At 39.6% G+C, this 20,308-nt stretch overlaps 2 protein-coding genes across 2 annotated transcripts; both read right to left on the reverse strand.

The window, feature by feature from the left end:
* Positions 1 to 348: 348 nt before the first annotated feature.
* LOC140926684 (uncharacterized) lies at positions 349 to 4,533 on the reverse strand. Its single transcript, XM_073376396.1, has 5 exons — positions 4,484 to 4,533; positions 4,339 to 4,407; positions 2,752 to 2,822; positions 1,680 to 1,754; positions 349 to 789 (listed from the first exon to the last, which is right to left on the reverse strand). The coding sequence occupies exons 1-5, from the start codon at positions 4,525 to 4,527 to the stop codon at positions 719 to 721; spliced, it is 330 nt and encodes a 109-aa protein (XP_073232497.1). The 5' UTR covers positions 4,528 to 4,533; the 3' UTR covers positions 349 to 718.
* A 1,256-nt stretch (positions 4,534 to 5,789) lies between these two features.
* On the reverse strand, positions 5,790 to 20,278 carry LOC140926685 (uncharacterized). Its single transcript, XM_073376398.1, has 8 exons — positions 19,859 to 20,278; positions 18,317 to 18,482; positions 12,445 to 12,697; positions 11,275 to 11,493; positions 10,565 to 10,636; positions 9,792 to 9,896; positions 8,286 to 8,390; positions 5,790 to 6,835 (listed from the first exon to the last, which is right to left on the reverse strand). The coding sequence occupies exons 1-8, from the start codon at positions 20,111 to 20,113 to the stop codon at positions 6,715 to 6,717; spliced, it is 1,296 nt and encodes a 431-aa protein (XP_073232499.1). The 5' UTR covers positions 20,114 to 20,278; the 3' UTR covers positions 5,790 to 6,714.
* Between the last annotated feature and the right edge of the window lie 30 nt (positions 20,279 to 20,308).

A 20,308-nucleotide genomic window follows, 5' to 3' on the forward strand; every position in this document is an offset into this window, starting at 1 on the left:
CGGTACGTGGTTAAAGAAACTTGTACCCATGATCTCCTCGTTTTCCCATATTGGAAAACGAGAGGACCCTCGTGGATGAGGTCGGTGAATAATAAGCTAGAGGCTGACAGTTCACTCATTTTACCTCCCCCCCCCCCCCCCCCCCACCCCCCACTCTCTTCATCAGCTCTCCATTTTTAGGGTATTTAAAGCTATTGGGAATCAAACACGGCCCTCTAACTACGAAGAGGCCTAGCCGAAACTTTTTTAAACTGGCAAGTTTTCACTAGAAGACAAACACGTTTTATACAGACCATGTATAGAACAAAATTACCAGCTGGAAAGATAAATGTGGATGAAAGCCAGAAATGCTACAAAAATTACAAATTTATTGTAATATAATACAAGCAGATCAAAACAAACGAAGCATTGTTATTATTGAACTTACATAGACACATTTAAATACTTATAAATTAAAGGGTCGGCTCTTTCAATAAAGATTAACTTGGGTATAAAACAGTGGATTAAGACAGTTAGCTAGTTTCTGCTAAAACAACCTCAAGACATGAAGTGTGCTAGGTGACTTCTATGGTTCTTTAGAGAAAAACCATCAAAAGCTTCGTTTAAATAACAGGGCAATATAAGTTTTTCAAGTCATCTTTCAAAGTAAGAATAGCAAACAAGTTCGTGAAGAATTAAAACGTACAGAGCATTGTAAAGGGTGTGAATATATGAACAGTCAGGAATTGGCAGCCAAAAATGAACGAATCTTTATAAGCATCTCTCTTTTCACTTCATCTGGTACTAAAGCTGTAAAGAAAAAACAAATATATCTTAAATGTGTGAGCCATGCCACTACATTAAAATGATCATGTTTGGTAAGGTAAATATATTGTAGGAAACGACATTGATATTGAATTTTGCACCATTAAGATTATTTTCAAACAATATTGTTTGATTTTGACAAAACAATATTGAGTATGTGGATGAGTAGAACTTGTTTATTCATTCTAGACCTTGGAATTAATGATATCTATAGAATAGTTCCGGTCACAAGGCCCATCAATTCAGATTGATTTGCAACATTGCCCTACAAAATTTACAAGAACCAATGAACTGAGAGTAACACATGTACCTCATAAGTATGAGTTATGCGAAATTTTGAATGTTCACCAAGTGAATTTTTAACACTTCTTCAGGGCTGTCATTGCATAAATAAGACCGACTAAGTGACAGACAAGCCACGTGAACGACTTCATAAATGCTAAAAAACATGCAAGAGAGTGCAGCTGTCATTAAGAGGCGGGGGCTGGGGATTTCCCCCAGCTAAAATGAACATGGCCCCCGGCTATTTTGATAGAAAAATAGAAGAAAAATAGAACCAAACGAAATCCCCAGCGGTTTGAGTCCCTGCCTACTTATTGTTTTTACCTGGCAACTTGAAAATATCTTGTTGACAAGCCCTGCTTCTTAGTCTTAGCAGCGACCTTCTCACTTGTTGGTGTGATTTAAACCTCACCCAAGCCAAGCTGTGGTCTTGGGTAACATTTACTAATAGCTTTTTAGAAAATCCAGCTATTCTGATGGGACTGAAGGTATTAAGCACCTGCTTGTACCTTCACCCCACTCTACCCTTATGTCGAACTCATTCGAAAGTCTACCCACAACTCATCTCAAAGTTGTAGGTACCCAGACCTCACCTCTTCCCGTAGGAGTTATTTCAGCAACTAAATCATCCACTGTGACATTTTCAAGGCCTTTTTGTTTAATCACTTCTGCAATGGAAGGTCAGAATTAACAAAGTGGATTACTCACTAGAGTCATTGGCAATACTATCACTGCGCGGTAGGCGGGGAAGGGGGGGGTGGTGCACTCCCATGTATGAGCTAGATAGGTATGTACAGCTTTGCCCTTGTTGGCACTGTGTACTCAGTGTGATCCTTAGATAGGATTCTGTTATTATATCAGCTAAACTTCAACTGAGTAAATGCCCCACTACAAAAGAAACACATCAGCTTTTAAAACTGAAGTTTACCTCAGAGTATAACAGAAGCAATTTAAGAAAGATTTGTGTTTCCATTAAATTCTTAGTTTTTGTTTTTCCCTTTAATTGGGCTTCATTTTCCAGCTTTGGGCCCTAAAAAGGGTATCAGTTTTCATTTGTTTTGAATCCTTAAATAGGGTCAGGGTTTAAGACCCAGGGTCCCACAAACCCATCAGACCTATCCAAGATTTATATGAGTACTCCTCCTCACCAGTATCATTGCTGCTTATGAATGGATTTTACACCAATACACTAAACAAGACTTGTATAATATACACTTAATGTCAGATCGCGAGGCAAACAGCTAGTTTTGTTTTGCCGAGAGTCCTGATGTTTCCCAGGACAAATTTAATTCTCAAAACCACTTAATGAATGATTTACAAAGTACTCTCCTTATATTATCTGCTCCTTTTTCCTCCACTAGCTGCTGTTTCTCTTCTGGGATAACTTTGAAAATTGTTTTTTTTTTAGCTTGAGGCTTCAGGATTCTGTTGTTGTGTTCATTCGCGAAAAAGAAAACTGGCAGTGTTTTTCAAGCCTTCTGTCACGCCACTTTCCACCTTGCTTTGATCACGTGCTGTAATGTATCCTGAGCGGGGTACATTGCTTAATGTAATACAATCGGGACACATTTGATTTTAGTCAAGGCCACATGACCAAGAATCAGCCAATGGCTGTCCCTGTTTAGTTGAGTGAAAGTCTAGGAATACAAAAACATATAATGTTACCTTTACAGTGACTCCTTAATTTGTCACGCCAACCACATTCAATGAGTTTAGTTCTTAACAGTTCCTTCAACCTTTAATAAATCAAAAGAGGAATCACATTATGAACATGTTATTTAGCACAAAGGTGTCCAGTCACTTGATTAGGGAGCTTAAGCACAATGATGACTACGGTGGCAAAAAAAAGTCCCTTAAATTAATATACGCCGTTCAAAATTCATCCCTCTCATTTTACGTTGTTCAAGATATCTGTTGCTTGTATGCTGTTCTTGTTGTCATCATTGCCCTTGTCATTTAGCTCCCTAATATCTATCACTGTGTTTGTTTAAAGTGAAAGCTCTGAACGTGTTACTTCATTGTACACATATCCTCAGCAACATCAAACATTGTTGGATCCAACAATGTTGAATGATGTTGGAAACAAGGGTTGTTGTAGAGACTCTTGGTATGAGTAGAGGTACCCTCTTTTCTATTCATACCAATGACACCAACTGACAAAACATTCTTGCACGCCTTTCAGGGGTTAATGAGATGCGTTCTCTCATCGGATCTGTTGGAACCACCTGTGTTTCAGACCTGCCAACTCTCACGATTCTATCGGTGAGTCTCATGATTTGTTAACTTTTCCCATGCACTCATGACAAGACTCCCAATGTCACGTCTTTTTGGGAAATATCACTCCCAAATGAAATGTTGCCTTGATGAATAAAAAAAGAAATTTTGCGCAGAATGCTAGAGCCTGGTTAAGCCTTCATGGGGTTTTGTAACATTTTAGCTATGAAGTTAGCTTATCCGAAAGAAATGACTCCTTGCTATAAGCTTAAGTTTCGTCCCAGTGGTAACCTATTCTCTGGCCTCTTAAATAAAAGTCATCAAAGAAAAAGCCGCATCTAATTCGTTACAGGAGGGACCCAACTTAAGCAGGGTAATATTTAAAAAAACAGTTCATTCCCCCACTGGAATGGAAAAAGGGTTCGTTTAATCTTGATCAGGAAAATTAGAATCTCACTACTTTTTGTAGAATCTCCCAATTTTTTTTTCATTAATTTCCAGAATTCCCTTTATGAGGGGTCGGCAGGTCTACACCTTGGATCCGAGTAAATAAAGCTTAATTCACAGACTTTTTTGAAGGTTAGCTATACAGCAATACCAACTTAAAGAAGGTTTACAGGGAGAAAACCAAAGTCGAAACTCTATCAATTGCAAGTTAAAGTCGCATATTTCACTCTAAATTCGAGATTGCCCCAATCTCTCAATTTGAAAAAAACTTTGGCTATTAATTTTTAACTACCCTGCTAGAAGCGTCGCTTCGATCTTGATTAAGTCGGGAAAGAGGAAAGCGACTTATGTAGGAAAGATCGAAGCGACTCTGCTTGCAGGGTAAATGTTTACGAGAAAAAAATTAATACAAATCATAGGATAAGATCTCTTTTTTCTGTAATTTAAAGTGGCGCTTTCAATTTACGAGGAAAAAATCTTATTCTATGATATGTTTTAATTTTTTGCCTAAAGTAAAACAAGAAATCTAGAGTTTAGAGTGTTTACCGGTGCATTCTTTACCATGAGACGACGTAGTTTTCTAAGCTTTACCTTTCTCGCTCGCCCGACTCCACTAGCTTCTGGTTTATCGAAGCAGAAAGTTGACTATCTTTTATTCTCCTAAAAAACAAAAATTGAATTTATAACCACGCAAAACACCAGTAATAAACACAAAAAAGATCGACACGTTACTTACTCCACCATCTCCACGCCAATGGAAGAACTTGCAATTGCCTTCATATAAGATAATCACAAACTTCCAAGTTCCGACCTCCCCTCACGCGACTAGTATCATGTAACAGACACTGAAGTGACCATCGGCTTCAAGGAGTTTTGCATCGGCTTCTCGATCTAGGAATTGGCTAGGGAGGGTGTGTAAAGGACCGCACCACCTAATTCCAAAGCACACCGCGGATTTATTTGCTACTGTCTACGTTTTCTTACAGTTGTCGTTTCAACAACTGTAATTTTTTGGAAATTTCTTCACTGTCAAAGGCATTGTTAGCCCTGTAAATGACAGAAATAACGGGTCGCAAATGTAATGAAGTGACAAGGGTGATAAAATCTCACGGGTCTCCTGACTCACAATTGTATTGTGGTTGCTCACAAATATCACCAAAAATGCGATACTAGATCCCTGTACATCTTTATCCATTTGCCCGGACAAACTTTCGGTTTACCGGTCATTGTATTGTAACAGACACGTAAATAAAATAAATTTAAGAGAACAAGCATTATTTTTTCACCTTCTGTTTTTGCTAGTACGTTCAGGTAAGTATCGTTTTATTTTTGACATTTTGACCTAGGGTTAGCCTGGGACCAGGCTCCGCAAAGGGAAAGAAAAGGCAAAAAGCGGGGTCAAATAGGAAAAATATTAGTAAGCGAAGCGAGCCAAGCGGTAGCCTGGGGAGGGAGAAGGGGTAATAAATCCGTGTTCACCTACACCAATATAAAAAATCGACTTAGAGCGGTTTTCATTTGAGTGTCGAAAAGTAATTGGTTTTGCACTTTCTACACGATGCGATTGGCTTAAAAGATTCGCGCCACCTTTTCATCCAATCAGAAGTAAAACCAAAGCCAATTGTGACGCGCTCGCATGCATTTTCCCGCGCTTTGCGTCAGCCACATGTAATTACTTCGAGTTTTGATTGGTTCAATGTATTGTCTGTGTCCTATGTGATTGGCCAGAGTAATTACTTTGGTTTTGGTTTTACGACACTCAAACGAAAACCACTCTAAAATATCTTCATGTAACATGTAACTATGTGTCACTCAACATAACTACACATCACTTCCTATCACGACTCATGACTACACGTCAATATCCATCACTACACATCACTCTCCATTACACTCCATCACTACACATTACTGTCCATCACTATCCATCACTACACATCACTTTCCATCACTACCCATCACTATCCATCACTACACATCACTGTCCACCACCACACATCACTGCCCATCACTACCCATCACTTCACATCACTATCCATCACTATCCATCACTATCCATCACTACCCCACTATCCATCACTACGTCCCCAGACTACCTTCCGGCTCGCTTCTCGCGCAGATCTTGTTCTCGTTTTTCTCCCAATGCGCAGCTTGGTCCCAGGCTAACCTAGGGTAGGTTAAGGGAATAAATATCAATGTTAAAAACCTACTCTAATATTAAACTATACTAATTCTATGTAATTTTAAAATATGTTACATCTATAAACAAGGCGTTGGAATGTCCGTTTATTGAAACATGGTTTAACTTATTGAAGACTTGAACAGCTCGTGGTATCACTCTAATATCCCAAACGAAAGGTTCACCTATCTTGACTGAAAGTATTTCTCCGTTCCTGACAGACTTAAATCCTTCTGCTCATTCCTCACAACCACCAATCTCGTTCCCAGAGGCCGCGATCCTATCCGCTGTACAAAAGTAACGGAGGCTCTGTATCAACAGAAAAAGGGACATGCGCACAGACCTCAAGGAAAGAAGCAGCGCGGTGGTTCAGCTTTTTGGCAATCAGCACCAGTTTCAATGCACCTTGATTACTACTCAATACTTTGCAAAGCCATTGTCTTTGATTTCTGTTGGAACGACTGAAATACCCAGGAAAAATTGGAAACAATGGTTATGCAAGATTTGAAGGAGGAGGGGGGGTGGGGGTAAACAAGGTGCATTATGGTTTATGTGAAAATGGTAAATGCGGAGTTGGAAAACAGTAGGGGAGGATTGTACTTGTTTTGCCAAGACAAGCTAATGCCTCAGAAACATCGCAAAATAATAATAATAAAAATTGCAAGCCACAAATGTTCAGAGGCTAAAAATGCTGGTGAGGTACACTATGCTTCAGGTCATTAGCTATCTTCTTTCATTGGCTTTTAAGCAGTCTGTTCTCTGTACAGTATATATGTACGGCTGGGGAATTATTTCAGGACGATCTTGTTCCCTGCGTGTACTGTGGGGATGATTTCTTGTCGATATTCCAGAGGAAGATACTTTTCAACCAGCGAATACAGTGACTGATTTTCAGTAATGAAGCCTTGTCTAAAAGAAAGGAGCAAGGAAAAAAGTATTTTAAAGGATGGTCATACTCTTCGATCCCCAATTCCCAGGAGAGGTACTTCCCTATAAAATTCACGGTCTGATCTTCGTAATGTTATATGAAACTGGGATTCAAATTAATGTTTGGTGACTTTTCAGCCTGGATTGGACAACTACTCAGTTAGTCTAGTTAGGAGAGTACAAGGGTCTACTGAGCGAGAGGTTGCGGGTTTTAGTGACGACTACATTGACTCATAACGAGTGGTCAAACGTCTTTGCTAGAAATTGCAAACTGATACCAGTGAGTAGATCGAAAACGCTCGGTCAGGCCCGGCGTTTGAGTGACAGTTTTGTTTCTAATAGTCTTTTTACAGACCTATTATTTTCTCTTCAGAGGTTGTCGAGCGCACATATGAAAATAAAACGCATGGGGGATTCATTGACTGCTAGCATAAAGCCTGGTTCTCAATGCCACCGATCTACCTGCTACATGACTCCGACAGGGCTGCCTGTAATGCCTGCGATACCGTTCCGATATGAGAACAGAAGTCGCCGGCAACAGAGGCTATGTCAGTCTTTACCGCCCGGCATGCCTGCGAAGTTGACCCGAGTTCGACTTCGCAGGCATACCGGCGGTAAAGACCTGCGATGTTTCTTGAGCCGACGGCGTTATGTCCTCATATGTCCAAGTAGTATCGCAGGCAGTGCCCGCGGCTACGTCGCACTTCGGCGACATATGAGAACCAAGCTTAAGGGGCCAGAAATAGTATTTTTGCGCGCTTTGCTCTAGATAAATTCCTCGAATAAACAAAGACATAAGGTCTGGAGAACAGATACACGAGAACTACCCAGGATACCGGAGGTCATCTCGCTCACCATGCGGCGAGAAGCATAGAGAACGGAGTGCTGAAGTGCTAGAATAAAAACCTCTGTATACACAGGGTAAGCAAAAACGAGTACAGGACAAGAAATAAGACACGAAAGACATGACATGCTCGCAAAAATGGTACAGTTCCGTTCAGGTCTTGTGTAAGACGAGTCTCTTTTTATTTTTTTTTTTGGTGTAAACGGCCATAAGTTTTAGGGTAGTTCGGCTTCTTTATGACCAGACCGGCAGATGGCAACCATAAAACAGTTTGACTAGTTTCAAAGGGTGCTTTTTCGGCAAACAACCAGGGCTAATGAGTAAGTTGAAAAAAAATAGCGATAAATAGATAAAATAATAAATAATAAAAATAACAATGTTTATGATAATGATAATAACAATAATTTTGCTTTAGAATCTGATTGGTTCATGTAAATTTCTGCACGTAATGTAATTGCACAAGTAATTACTTTGAGTTTAGTTTTAACGCTCTATTTCCAAGAAAGGTTTCATACACTGTAATCACAGTTCCTTAACCATGTACTGTAATTCAGTAAAGAAGATCCCTATAGGAATTCTGATTCTGACCTTTTCATGAGGAGTTCCACATCAGAAAGCTCAATAGTCGTTCTGTGAGCATGTTGGCAGTAAGCCATAAGATCAGATGAAATTTGCTTGAAAAATAGCTGTGACCTGTCAACGAATCATGCAAATATTAGTTACTGAAAACTGTGGCAAGTCTATCTTCTTGGGAATGGAAAAATTTATTCACTTGATAAATTAAGTAAATACCAACCATTCCTTAGGAAGGATTATTTTTTATGAAATAAAAAGGAAACTTTTAGCACAAAGTTCTATATTCATAATAGACAATTACAAGCACACTGAGTCCCACATAAGGGGTGGGGGAAGTACTCCCCAATTTGGATTCATCCAAAAAGGTATCTTTTCCAGGCCTCAGGTACATGAAAGGATGAATTCACTAGTTGAGGAGATCTTTCATTTCGATCTATAAAAAGGCCAAAAAAGGGCCAACAGATGCATTTTATAGCAGTGGAAACATCAACGAAATGTTCTGGTTTTGTAATACAGTGAAACCTCTATGAAGCGGACACCTTCAGGACCTTCCCAAGTGTCCGCCTCAAAGAGGTTTGCGCAACGTTTGTTTTAACAAAGTTTGCTAAGATTAACATTCCAAGGTTACTCTGTACTGTGATAAAGTTCCATGAAGTGCTGTACTTTGAGCAAGACTTTTAGGTAAATTTTGATCGTGGATGACAATTACGGCCGGATATCGGTCTAATCTACAGTTTATTGACATCTAAATGTATTGATTTATCTTTATTAATCGACTGCAGGACGTATTTCAAGGACGTAATCCAATACTACTATTGTCAATTCAGTCTGGCGAGGTTTTTAACAATAGAAATTAGCCAAATACAATATATTTTACTGTCCGCTGAATAGGGGTTCGTTATTAAGGGAAATATAAGACGTTAATTTCGGGACTCGACTTAGTGTCCGGTTAATCAGGGGTCCGCTTATGGACTGTGATAGAGTGCATTTACAGTAGTTAAAAGGGATGCAAAGTTCTAAACTAGATATGTGAAAAGGGCTCTATTTGTCAATAGAAAGGTATATGAAAGGGGTACGTTTTCTGTCAAAAATGGTTACAAAAGTGTAAGGGGTTGCACCTTGGGTGGAGCCTCCTCTGCAGGGCGGATCTAGAGGGAGGGTGCAGGGGGTGCGCACCCCCCCCCCCCTTCCTGAGATGACCTGCGGTTTTCTAATACAACTGGTATTCTGCGAAAAAAAAAACTATGTGGTTTATTGGTGTTGAAGTAGAGCAAGAGACGAGTGCACCCCCCCTAAAAAATCCTGGATCCGCCCCTGCTCTGTATAAGACTTTGTTGAGTATGCCCCTGGAACTACAGATGTAGGAACTGGGAACTAAATGTCTGAGGAAAAGGTTGAGGTCTAGTTCCAGTCTATACAGTTCAGGGTGACTCTATTAAAAGTTGTTAGTAATTGTAGCTAATTATGTTGCTAGAGTGGATGAGAGAGAAGCAAAATGTTGTTTGACTGTTGATTTACCCATTTTCAACGGCTTGAAGAGCTTCCCTTGAAAGCTTTGCTTGAGAGAAATGCTGGAAAATATCCCTCACAAGATTTGTTGGCATTTTAGGTCCCGTCGGCTTCCTGTTGAAAATTTAAGGATGAAAAAGAAGATGAGAGGGTGCTGAAGCTTAAGGGATAAGAGCGCTCAGCAGTACGGTTGGTAGACAGCACACTGTGTTTATAAACTGAAGGTCCCGGGCTCAAGATCTGATCTGATAACAAACTGATTAATTTGTTTTTTTTTTTTTCTGCAGTTCTTTAGTTTCTGTCATGCTTGTAAATAACAAACTATTGGTAGACTTGCTTCCTACTAGTTGGAATTTTTAACCTTTTATCCTGAATAGACCTATTCGGCTAACTCAATGATGTACCCTATTCAAATCTCCCGGGGTTAAGATTCTTTGTGTACTGTATTTGCATTATAATGTTGCATTCACATTTAAATGATATGGAAATTCCTGAAACAGAACGTTTTATCCCCCAAGGGTTTGAATTGGGTACAACATTTAGTTAGCTGAATAGGTCTATTTGAGTAAAGTGTTTTAAAGCCAAACCTGCATTAAGCAGTACCCTTTGGGAATGGCCAACTGACTGCTTAATAACTTTAGGTGGAAACCAGAGTTGATCAAGAAAACAGATGCTGGCAAGGTTTTTTCAAGGCCATTCTTGGTGTCCATTTTTATAGGGAGTTATCCATCATTTTTTAACTCTAGAGGTGACTGTAGTAAGTAATTAAAAAGACTACATACTTAGAACTCTTTACTGCATTAACTTTTCCTGTTGGTGGTTTCCCTCCAAAAAACTTCTTTGCACCAGCAGCTCTAAACATCACAAATCAAAGTAAAGTTTCTTAATTGGACTTAGATCAGATGCATTCTAAGCTTATGCAATGAGAAAGAACCTTCTTCACAGGTAAATTACAGTACATTTTCCTTTCCTAGGGGAAAAAAATTTGGATAAGTAAGATCCTGGGAAACTGCCCACCAGTCCATTGGAAAAGTTATGGAGGTGGGGAATGGGAAATTTTTGAGCTTCAAGAAATTTTTTTTCTTGCATGAATATATTTTTTAGGCCAGTGCAGGATAGTTATTTTGGGGTTACTCAGAGCAGGTGAGATTTTCCATTTAATTTTTCCCTTGCAAGAAAATGCTCAGAGTAGGTGAAATTTTCCATTTAATTTTCCCCTTGCAAGAAAATGTTTGTCTGTACTTCACCCGCCCCCTCCATAACTTTCTTAATGGTCTGTCCCTAACCCAACACTAACACTAACTTTTTGCCAAAAGCAAAATGTTGGGATGAGTGAGGGGCGAGTTGGCAGCTTTTCAGAATCTTACTTTGTAATGATTCAAAACTTTTTCCTTTTTTTCTCTAACTGGGGAAACCCTTCATTCTGTAACAAATTACTAATTGGCAACATAATTTTCATAAATGATATTTTGATGTCAGAATGATTTGTTACCTTTTTACTTCATCATTTTTTGATGCAGACGACTGTCTTCCACCTGCCGCTGGAATGTTAAGAGGCAGTTTAGGAGTAACCAGATCTTGCCACTTCCCAGATTTGTGTTGTACAGCATCATCACTGATCACTGTATCTGTTTGCAAAGCTTGATCTGCAGTTACCATAATTGATGATGTGCTATTGAGCCCTGATATGTCATTAACACTCATGCTGAAACTTTAATGAGACAATCAGAGAAAATGATTTTAAATAACTCAGGAGAAAGAAAAATAGAAAAAATAACATAAAATAAAAAAACCCAAGCAACAAGAAATGGTAACCATTTTATGTCTTTCAGTGGAATAACAGCAAATAAGTGATCAGTGATAACAATAAATCATTAAAGCTCCTAGGCCGCATTCTTCGAAGCAGGCTTAAGCTGCCCAGGTTTAGCACCAACTTTGAAATATAAAAATCTGAACGTTTAGGAAGCAAATTCCTGAGAATTTTAGTTTGCATGTTCTAAAGAACTACCTAAAATTGACAGCAAAAATTACTTTTTAAACAAGTTGAGTTCCAACAAGTGCAGTACATTGATTTAAGTGAGATAGTTCATGTTGTGAAAGTGGTCATCATTGCTCAGTGTGCACATAAACTTAACAACTACTCTTTGAAGTCAGTCAGTAAGTTTTGAGTGCTAAGGTATACCCTGAACAGAATGGAGGTTAATCCTCAGCATGCAAAGAAAGGTTTGTGCAATAGCACGGGGCTAGTAGATTTTGCTATCGGACTAGTGAAATCTGTTCTTAACTTACCGGATGGGCAAGGGAAGTTTTTGACGAATAAAAATTACAGAAAAACTGTTCTCAATCCTGCTCGTCAAAAGAATATTTTTCAGGCTAGCTAAAATGGCTCTTGGGCTAGTACATGCTATCTACAGCCTGCCTGAATAGCAAGCTGTAAAACTGACTTTCTGATCCTGGGTTTTGGACCCAGGTCCCTTTTAGCCTGAGAAAATAGCCAACATTTCAAGATGCCTTCACTGGTTTCCCTGTGAAATGATGTCTGAGCAATGACTGCAGAAATCCCACACTGATGATGTGTCACTACCCAGATATGGGTAGTGCTTTTGATTAATTGTGCTTCACGAGAAATTTGTCTCAAAGGAGAGGTTCCACTGTCTCTTACTTTGGCATAGTATCTTCTCTTTCCTCAAGTGAATCCTGTGATCTTGAAGCCACTTCAATGTTAATTTCATCTGATTGGCCGGTAGTTGTCCTCTCATCAGATTTTTTAGCTGTATCAGGTTTGTTTTCATTAGGTGCAGTGCTTATCATGTGAGATGACTGGTTTTTGCTGTCATTTGCTTGTTGAGGTGTCATGTCATCTTCAGTCTCGGTGGATGGTGAAAAGGTTGGCTCAACTGGAGTTTCTGCTATGGCTGGACACAATGAAGAACGTCTTTCAGTGTAATAATAATAATAATAATAATAATAATAATAATAACAATTTTAAAAATACAAATAATGAACATATTTTATTGATAACAATGCTAACTATTAAAATCCCGTTTACAATTAATTCACTTAAAAAAACTGTTCTGTCAAAACACTAGTTACAATTCCTTTCATTAAAAAAAAACAATTAGTTTTCATTAGAAAAAATTCATTTCATTAAAAAAATTATTCAAGTAATAATAAATAAAGGGCACTCAAGTAGGACAGGTTGGACCTCAGCCTTCTACGGGGACATGGACGACCCCGCCCACCAGAGTCTGGGGTGACACCTTTGGCAAGTGTTCGTAACCCTGAAGCTACCCCCGTCAGGGTTACAACAAAGTATCATGACATGACAAGAAGAAATAATAGATTTTCATGCTGCATCGGTCATAACGCAGATAAACGATGGCTGCGATCCTCAGTGTGGAACCAGCCTGAGATCGAAAGTATACTACTAGAACAAACTCTTCCCAGCAAATACTAGAGGAACGCCATGCCAAGGATACTCCTCAAAGTGGCCCTCAACGATCTGCCACCAGTTCAAAGACAAGACCCAGAAGGGAAAAATACAAATGGGCTAGGAAAGGGTACAGAATATTGGAATCATGGAAGCTTACTAACAAGAGTCTCTAAAACAACAAGTCCAGGCCAAAGCACAGAGACTCAGGTGATACACCAAAAGCGGGAACATCTTTCGGCAAGACAAGACCTTCAGGGACAAAGCCATAAAGCTCTACAAAGAGCTGGGAAAGAAAGCGATCAATATGCAGAGCCCTCCCTCACTCAAAGAGGTTGAGCAGAAATGGTCATAAGTCACCACAGAGGAGACCATCAAAGCCATCCACAAGACCACAGCAACTGGAAAGCCGCAGGATGCAACAGCGTGGCTAACTTCTGGCTCAAACAACTGACCAGCGTACACCCCAAATTAGCCAACGAGTACAACAAAATCCTCAAAAACCTAGAACAGTCCCCAGAGTAGCTGACCGAGGGTGTGACTTTCCTGACACTCAAGTCCGAAGATGCAGAGAACCCTAAAAACTACAGGTATATTACATGCGTACAAACTAAGTACAAGGTCATCACCTCCATTATTACAGATTCTGAAATGGCCTACACCTTTCTCGAAAGCAACAACCTGCTCCCCAAAGTGCAAGAAGGATGCTGCCGCAGGAGAGGCTGCAAAGACCAGTTCCTCATCAACAAAGCCATCTTTGAAGAGGTGAGATCCAAACACTGTTACCTCTCCACGACCTGGATCGACTACAAGAAGGCCTTCCATACCTTCCTTCCCTACACCTGAATCATCAAGAGCATAGAACTCTACGAGATCTGCCCCACTATCATCCGAATGGAAGACTATCCTCCACCTAAACCACAATAAGGGCATGATGACATCCAGACCTATCGAAATCAAAAGTGGCATCTATCAGGGAGACTCTCTGTCGCCTCGAGTCTTTTGTCTTGCTCTTGCTCCTCTAGGCTCCCTCCTGAACAAGAGTGGCCATGGGTACAACACCCCCCATGGAAAGATCAGCCACCTCTTCTACATGGATGACCTGGAGACCTACATGGAAAATGATGACGAGCTGACGGGCCTGCTAAGCACCATCAAATCTTTCAGTGACGATGCAGGCATGGAGGTTGGATTGGACAAGTGTGCCAAGGCCACCATCAAGAGAGGGCAACTAGCCCACTCCAGTAACATTGAGCTCAATGTCAACACCGTTATTTCAGGACCTAGAACAGGAACGTACCTATAAGTACCTCGGAGTCAGCGAGGGAGTTGAAATCCAGCAATCTCAGATGGAAGAAAAGTTCTGGAAAGAGTACTACTGCAGGATCTGGTTGGTACTCAAGTCTGAGCTGAACTCTGCAAACAAACTGAAAGCTATCAACACCTTGGCAGTACCAGTGGTAACTTACAGTACTGTTTTAACACCAAAAACTGGATGTTACAAGAGCTGGCCAAACTTGATACAAAGAGTAGGAAGTTCATGACTATGTACAAGACACACCACCCCAAATCTGACGTGGACAGGCTGTACCTGCCCAGAACCGAAGAAGGTAAATGTAGAGGGCTCATACAACTGGAGCTTTCATACAAGACGACCATTATTGGTCCTGATAAATACCTCCAGGAGTCGCAAGACACCCTCTTCCACTTTGTCAATCTGCAATACCAGCTGCAGAGGATGAGGTGAACACCACCTATGCCTGCAGTACAAAGGCCAAGGCCAAACACCAGGGTCGCCAACTGCTCAGGTCCAAGTGGGAATTAAAAGCGCTCCAATGCAAATACCCACAGCTGGTGAAACAGTCTGAAGTGGACCAAGACAAGACCCACAGATGGCTTAAAGCAGCTGGCCTCAAGGTAGAAACCAAGGGCTTTATCATTGCAACCCAAGATCAAAGCCTCCCAACATGCTGGTACCAACACAACATCCTCAAGAAGCCTGACCTGGACCCAAAATGCAGACTGTGGGGCTGTTTCGATGAGATCATTGACCACCTGGTCTTTGGCTGTCCTGAACTAGCCAAAACTGAATACACGCACCACCAAAAAACAAGGCAGCTGCACATATGCACTGGAAGATCTGCACAGAGTTTGGCATTGAGGTGAAGGAATGATGGTATGAGCATGAACCCAAGACTGTCACCGAGAAGGACAGCATCACCATTCTGTGGGACATACCCATCCACACTGATAGGACTATCGCAGCTAATAGGCCGGACATTGTGCTAAAGAACAAGAAGGACAAAACCTGCCTTCTCATTGACATGACTATACTTCTCGACACCAACACTTCAGTCAAAATGACAGAAAAGCTTAACAAAATACAAAGGCTTGGAAATCAAGGTTGAGCGAATGTGGGGGTAAAACAGTTCTGGTGGTTATGGAAGATCTTGGTACCATCAAGGAGGACATGGAAAACTACACCAACAAAATCGCTGGCAACATCAACATACATGAACTCCAGAAAATAACTCACCTTTCTACAGCCCACCTTCTCAGGCAGGTTCCCTCTCACAAGTAGAAACCCTCTTTGCCACCCAAAGTCCATGGTTTGGAATCGGATGTTGAGATAGAAAATTCACTTGCAATTTATTACAGTAGTAAATCTTACATAATAGTAATAATAATAATGATAATAATAATAATAATAATGAAGGAAAACAGGAAGGGCCTAATTAATCATCTCCTATTTATGGATGCTTTAAAATTATATGGAAAGAACAAAAAGCAAGTAGACACGCTGGTAAATACTATCCATATTTTCAGCAATTCGGAATTAGCAAATGTGCTGTGCTAATAATGAAATGGGGAAAAGCATGAGCATGCAAAGTTATTCTTTTAACACATGCCCAAGTCATCAGAGGGCTTGAGGAAGGTGATAGATATAAATACATGTATCAGGGAATACTGGAGGCAGATGATGTGAGGCATAATGACATGAAACAGTCAATATCAAACGAGTATTTGGGGAGGATCATAAAGATTCTTAAATCATAGTTGAATGGTGGAAATATTGTGAGTGCAATAATTAATTCAAGAGCATTTTCATAAGTACGATATAGGGCAGGTATCGTCAGATGGAGTAAGGATGAATTAAGGGCATTGGACAGAAAAACAAGGAAGCTGTTAATGATTCATAGATCACTTCATTTTCAAGCAGATGTAGACAGGTTTTTTGTCAAGAGATTAGAGGGAGGCAGCAGCTAAATCAGTGTTGAAGATTGCGTGAACATCGAGGTTGCTTGTTTGTATCAGTTTGTGGTAAACAGCCCTGAAAGGCTACTTATGGCAACAAAAGATGAAAATGTCTTGGATGAAGGAGAAGAGAAGGAAAGTGTAAGTCGAAGAAGGTGAAGCAGTTATAGAGAAAAGACACGACATGGGCAGTACACTGAATGTATGGTGCACTGAAGAAGTAAGAGACCCGCAGACATGGGATTGGCTGAAAAGAGCTACTTTGAAGAAAGAGACTGAAGGCCTCCTAACTGCCACACAAGATCAGGCCCTTTGGACTTACATAAGGACCATGATTAACAAGCAAGATGTTTCACTAATGTGTCACCTGATGGTGAAAGGGAGGAAACTGTCAGCCATATGACAACAGAATGCAACAATATATATAATAATATAATATAATAAGATATAAGAACTAGAAGAACTGGAGGCACTATTAGGTTGCTAAAGTTGTTCATTGGAAACCAGGGCTGTGCTCTAGGGTGACTAGAAAATTTCAGATTTTTCATACAAATCATATGCTGGGCACCCTTTCCTATATTTTACAGGTTCAGAGCACTGGGCACCCTTCAATTTTCCTCAGGGCACGGCCTTGGAAACTCTGTCAAAATTATGATCTGCAGTGCAACAAAACTTGGTACGATTATTCTCCAGAGGAAGTTATGAAAAATGACCAAGTGAAGTTACTGTGGGATTTGAGGATTCAAACAGGCCATCATTTAGATCATGACAGACCCCATATAGTCATACTGGAAAAGGAGAGCAGAGTGTGCCAAATCGTCCATGTGGCATGTCATTTTGATACCCGAATTGCAGAAAAAGAACAAGAGAAGATCGACCATTACCAATACCTAAAAGTGGAAATACATTGTACAAGAGATATGGAACTGCAAAAGTGTATCTGTTGTTTTAATTGGGGCAGGGCAGTGACCAAAACTTGATGATGCGGGTTACTACGATAGGAACACCTGGAATCTTGAACTTACTCCAGAAAGCCTGATTGTTGGGAACAGCAAAGATCTTAAGAAGGATCCTAAAAACCTAAGGGTATAGGGAATAGCTTGATGACCTAGGGATAAGTGACCACCGATACAACTAGTGGTGGGAGATATGAAAAATAAGAATAATATAATAATGATAACAATATAATTGAATATTACAATTTAAATAATGTTCAGTAATCTAGATAAGATAGATAACTTAAAGATAGAGCGTCGCAAAATTCTCTTGAAAACAGACACACATTTTAAAATGTTTTTACGCTTTTAAAAGTGCATTTAAGAGTAATATATTTCAAATAGATTTGTCCTTAAAATCTTTTTTGCTAAGGGCTTCTATTTAAAGGGATCAAGAAATGTAAAATAGTTGTGACAATAACTGTTTTTACACTTTTAAAAGTACATTTAAGAGTACATGTAATATATTCCAAATAGATTTGTCTGCAAAATCTTTTTTTGAAAAGGGCTTTTATTTAGAGGGATCAAGAAATGTAAAATAGATGTGACAATAACTGTCATCTAAACTCTAGTTGTTAAGAATTGTGTTTATCAACATTTATGTTAATAAACACATGATGGAAATGAACTTGAAAGCCTAAGCTCCTTTGGTCACTATGCACATTTCACCTTTCATGATTTATGTAATTTGTTGTTCTATTTTTTCTTGCTTTTGTAATGTACTGTAAGTTTTGTAGAAACCTCATTGTAATAGTGCAAAAAAAACATACGAAAAACTGAAACCGAATCAAATGCAGGTGAATTGTGAGATCATGTGACCTTATAATCGAAATAAGAAAACAAACTTTCTGTACCTTCTCGTAACACATTCTGAATGGTGCTCCTTGGAGTATTGTCATCATGAAGACTTGCTCTTGTTGTTCCTCTTTTTGCTTCACTTTTTTCTGCTGGAACTGTTTTTGGTTTCTTTAGTTTCACGGCACTTTTAGCCACTGGCGCTATTTGCAGAAATCCTGAAATCTAGCCGGATGAAGAAGAGATGAAAATAGTAAGAATATCAGCTTGCACAAATGGCAAGAGGTTGCTTGAACTTATCAGCAACACTTTCAAAAAGTCCTTCATCTAATTTAATATGGCACAGGATAAAGGTTACTTGCTCAGCCACTTTGCACCCTAAAAAGCTGCTCCACTAATCTAGAAACTCCTAAAAACTTGATCTGCTCGCTTAGAAACTCGTGAGGTCGACTTGTTGAAAGTCCAATTATCGGCCTAAATATTTTAAGAGAATAAACTCAGTAATTAGGGCACCAACTTGCCTCCGCCATGCAAATATCTGTAAAATTTTGTGATTTTGTTCAGCTACATGTATAATCTTGTCTTGCTTGAGATCTATCATTTTTCAAACTTAGCAAGTTTACTAATTTCTAGGTGCTCTTTCTTCAGCTGTGTTGACAGATTTTCGCCAAATGATTCTTATCACAACCTTAAAAAAAAACGTGCAAGGGTCTATTTTTCTGTTGCTATGCATGATTCAAGTGGTAAACTGTAGTGTTCTTACCAGGAGTTTCTACACTGGGGTCCAAAGAACACATAGAGAGGCTAAAAGGGGGTCATGAGGGAGAAAAGTGGTCACAATTTTTAGATAAAGTTAACTCAGCACTTAATCACAGGTCTGAGTTAGAGTAGCCTGCGAAAACATCCGTTTCTCCTCGCTCTTCACCGCTGGGGATGTTTCACAGGCTAGAGTTAGAGTAAATACCTCACACTTTCTTAGATAATAGAAATAAGGAAATGTACACATGTTTACGTATGTTTATGTTTATGTACGTTTTGTAAGAGGTTTTTTTTGCCTTTGTGCCCTTGAGATCCCTTGGGCTTAATGGAGCAGCATTTCCTGGAAAAGTGTGGCAATGCCACAATGCCGTGGTCTGGTATAAAGAACTGTTCTTGAGGCAAAGAATTTGAGGGCGGGGTTTGGTTGCATAAAGAATCTTAACATTATGAAGACTCTTGCGTATTGTTTCAAAACAATAAGTTATTGTTTTAGAACAACAGTAAGAGCCCCTTCAACTTCTGCAACTGGCCCCACGGGTCATAAGGCCAGGTTAACCAGATGAGAGGGTATGACATGTATAGGTTTCAAAGATGTACAAAATAAATTTCCATGAATATGATGGTATTCCAGACCTTAAAATTGTAATGAATGAATTAATTAATTTTAAGCTTAACTAAAAATCTGGTAACATTTCTGTACAGCCTCATACATGTGTTGTGCAAAAATCTCATACTATTTCACACAGATAGTTTGTATGAATAGAGTCGAAACATGAATGCATAATAAATGTATGGCGCTGAGCAGAAATTTTAACCGTTAGCTTATCATAGTCATAACTTACCAGAGTTCTCGGTGTCGTGGAATCAGATGGTGTTGTAGCAATAGCCAAAGGAGCTTTCCTTTTGTTCGCAGATCTTGACCGAGTCAACATACGGCTTGCTACCTCCGCCTGGGATGGAGGATTAACTGGAGTTTCCCTCACCTTAAACGCTCTTGGGGTTGTTCTCGGTCGCACACTTCTGGCGCTTTTACTAACGCTTGTTGTGGTCAATACTCCACGGATAATTTCTCGAGGGGTACCTTCGTTGACGTCCATTTTGCATTAAACACAAATGCCTTAGATCTTAAAATAGTTCATATATGAGCAAGAAAGTTTGCTTTTATCTCAAACAATGAAAACTTAACGGTTGTAGACAGTTACATTGCCGTAAAACCACTTAAAATGGTTTGAAAACGTATTTTTTGCACCCGCCATGTTTGTAGTTCGCGCCGATGTCTAAGATTCGCGTGG

Source organism: Porites lutea, chromosome 2 (assembly GCF_958299795.1).
Source record: "Porites lutea chromosome 2, jaPorLute2.1, whole genome shotgun sequence".
Taxonomy (NCBI): Eukaryota; Metazoa; Cnidaria; class Anthozoa; order Scleractinia; family Poritidae; genus Porites; species Porites lutea.

Coding starts and splice junctions, on each gene's coding strand:
- LOC140926684 (XM_073376396.1), bottom strand. CDS start 4,527: ATGAAGGCAATTGCAAGTTCTTCCATTGGCGTGGAGATGGTGGA. Junction 2,823..4,338: donor GAGTCGGGCGAGCGAGAAAG/GTAAAGCTTAGA, acceptor GATTTATTAAAG/GTTGAAGGAACTGTTAAGAA. Junction 790..1,679: donor AATAACTCCTACGGGAAGAG/GTGAGGTCTGGG, acceptor TTTTCTTTACAG/CTTTAGTACCAGATGAAGTG.
- LOC140926685 (XM_073376398.1), bottom strand. CDS start 20,113: ATGGACGTCAACGAAGGTACCCCTCGAGAAATTATCCGTGGAGTATTG. Junction 18,483..19,858: donor CCACGACACCGAGAACTCTG/GTAAGTTATGAC, acceptor TCATCCGGCTAG/ATTTCAGGATTTCTGCAAAT. Junction 11,494..12,444: donor AGAGAAGATACTATGCCAAA/GTAAGAGACAGT, acceptor GTCTCATTAAAG/TTTCAGCATGAGTGTTAATG.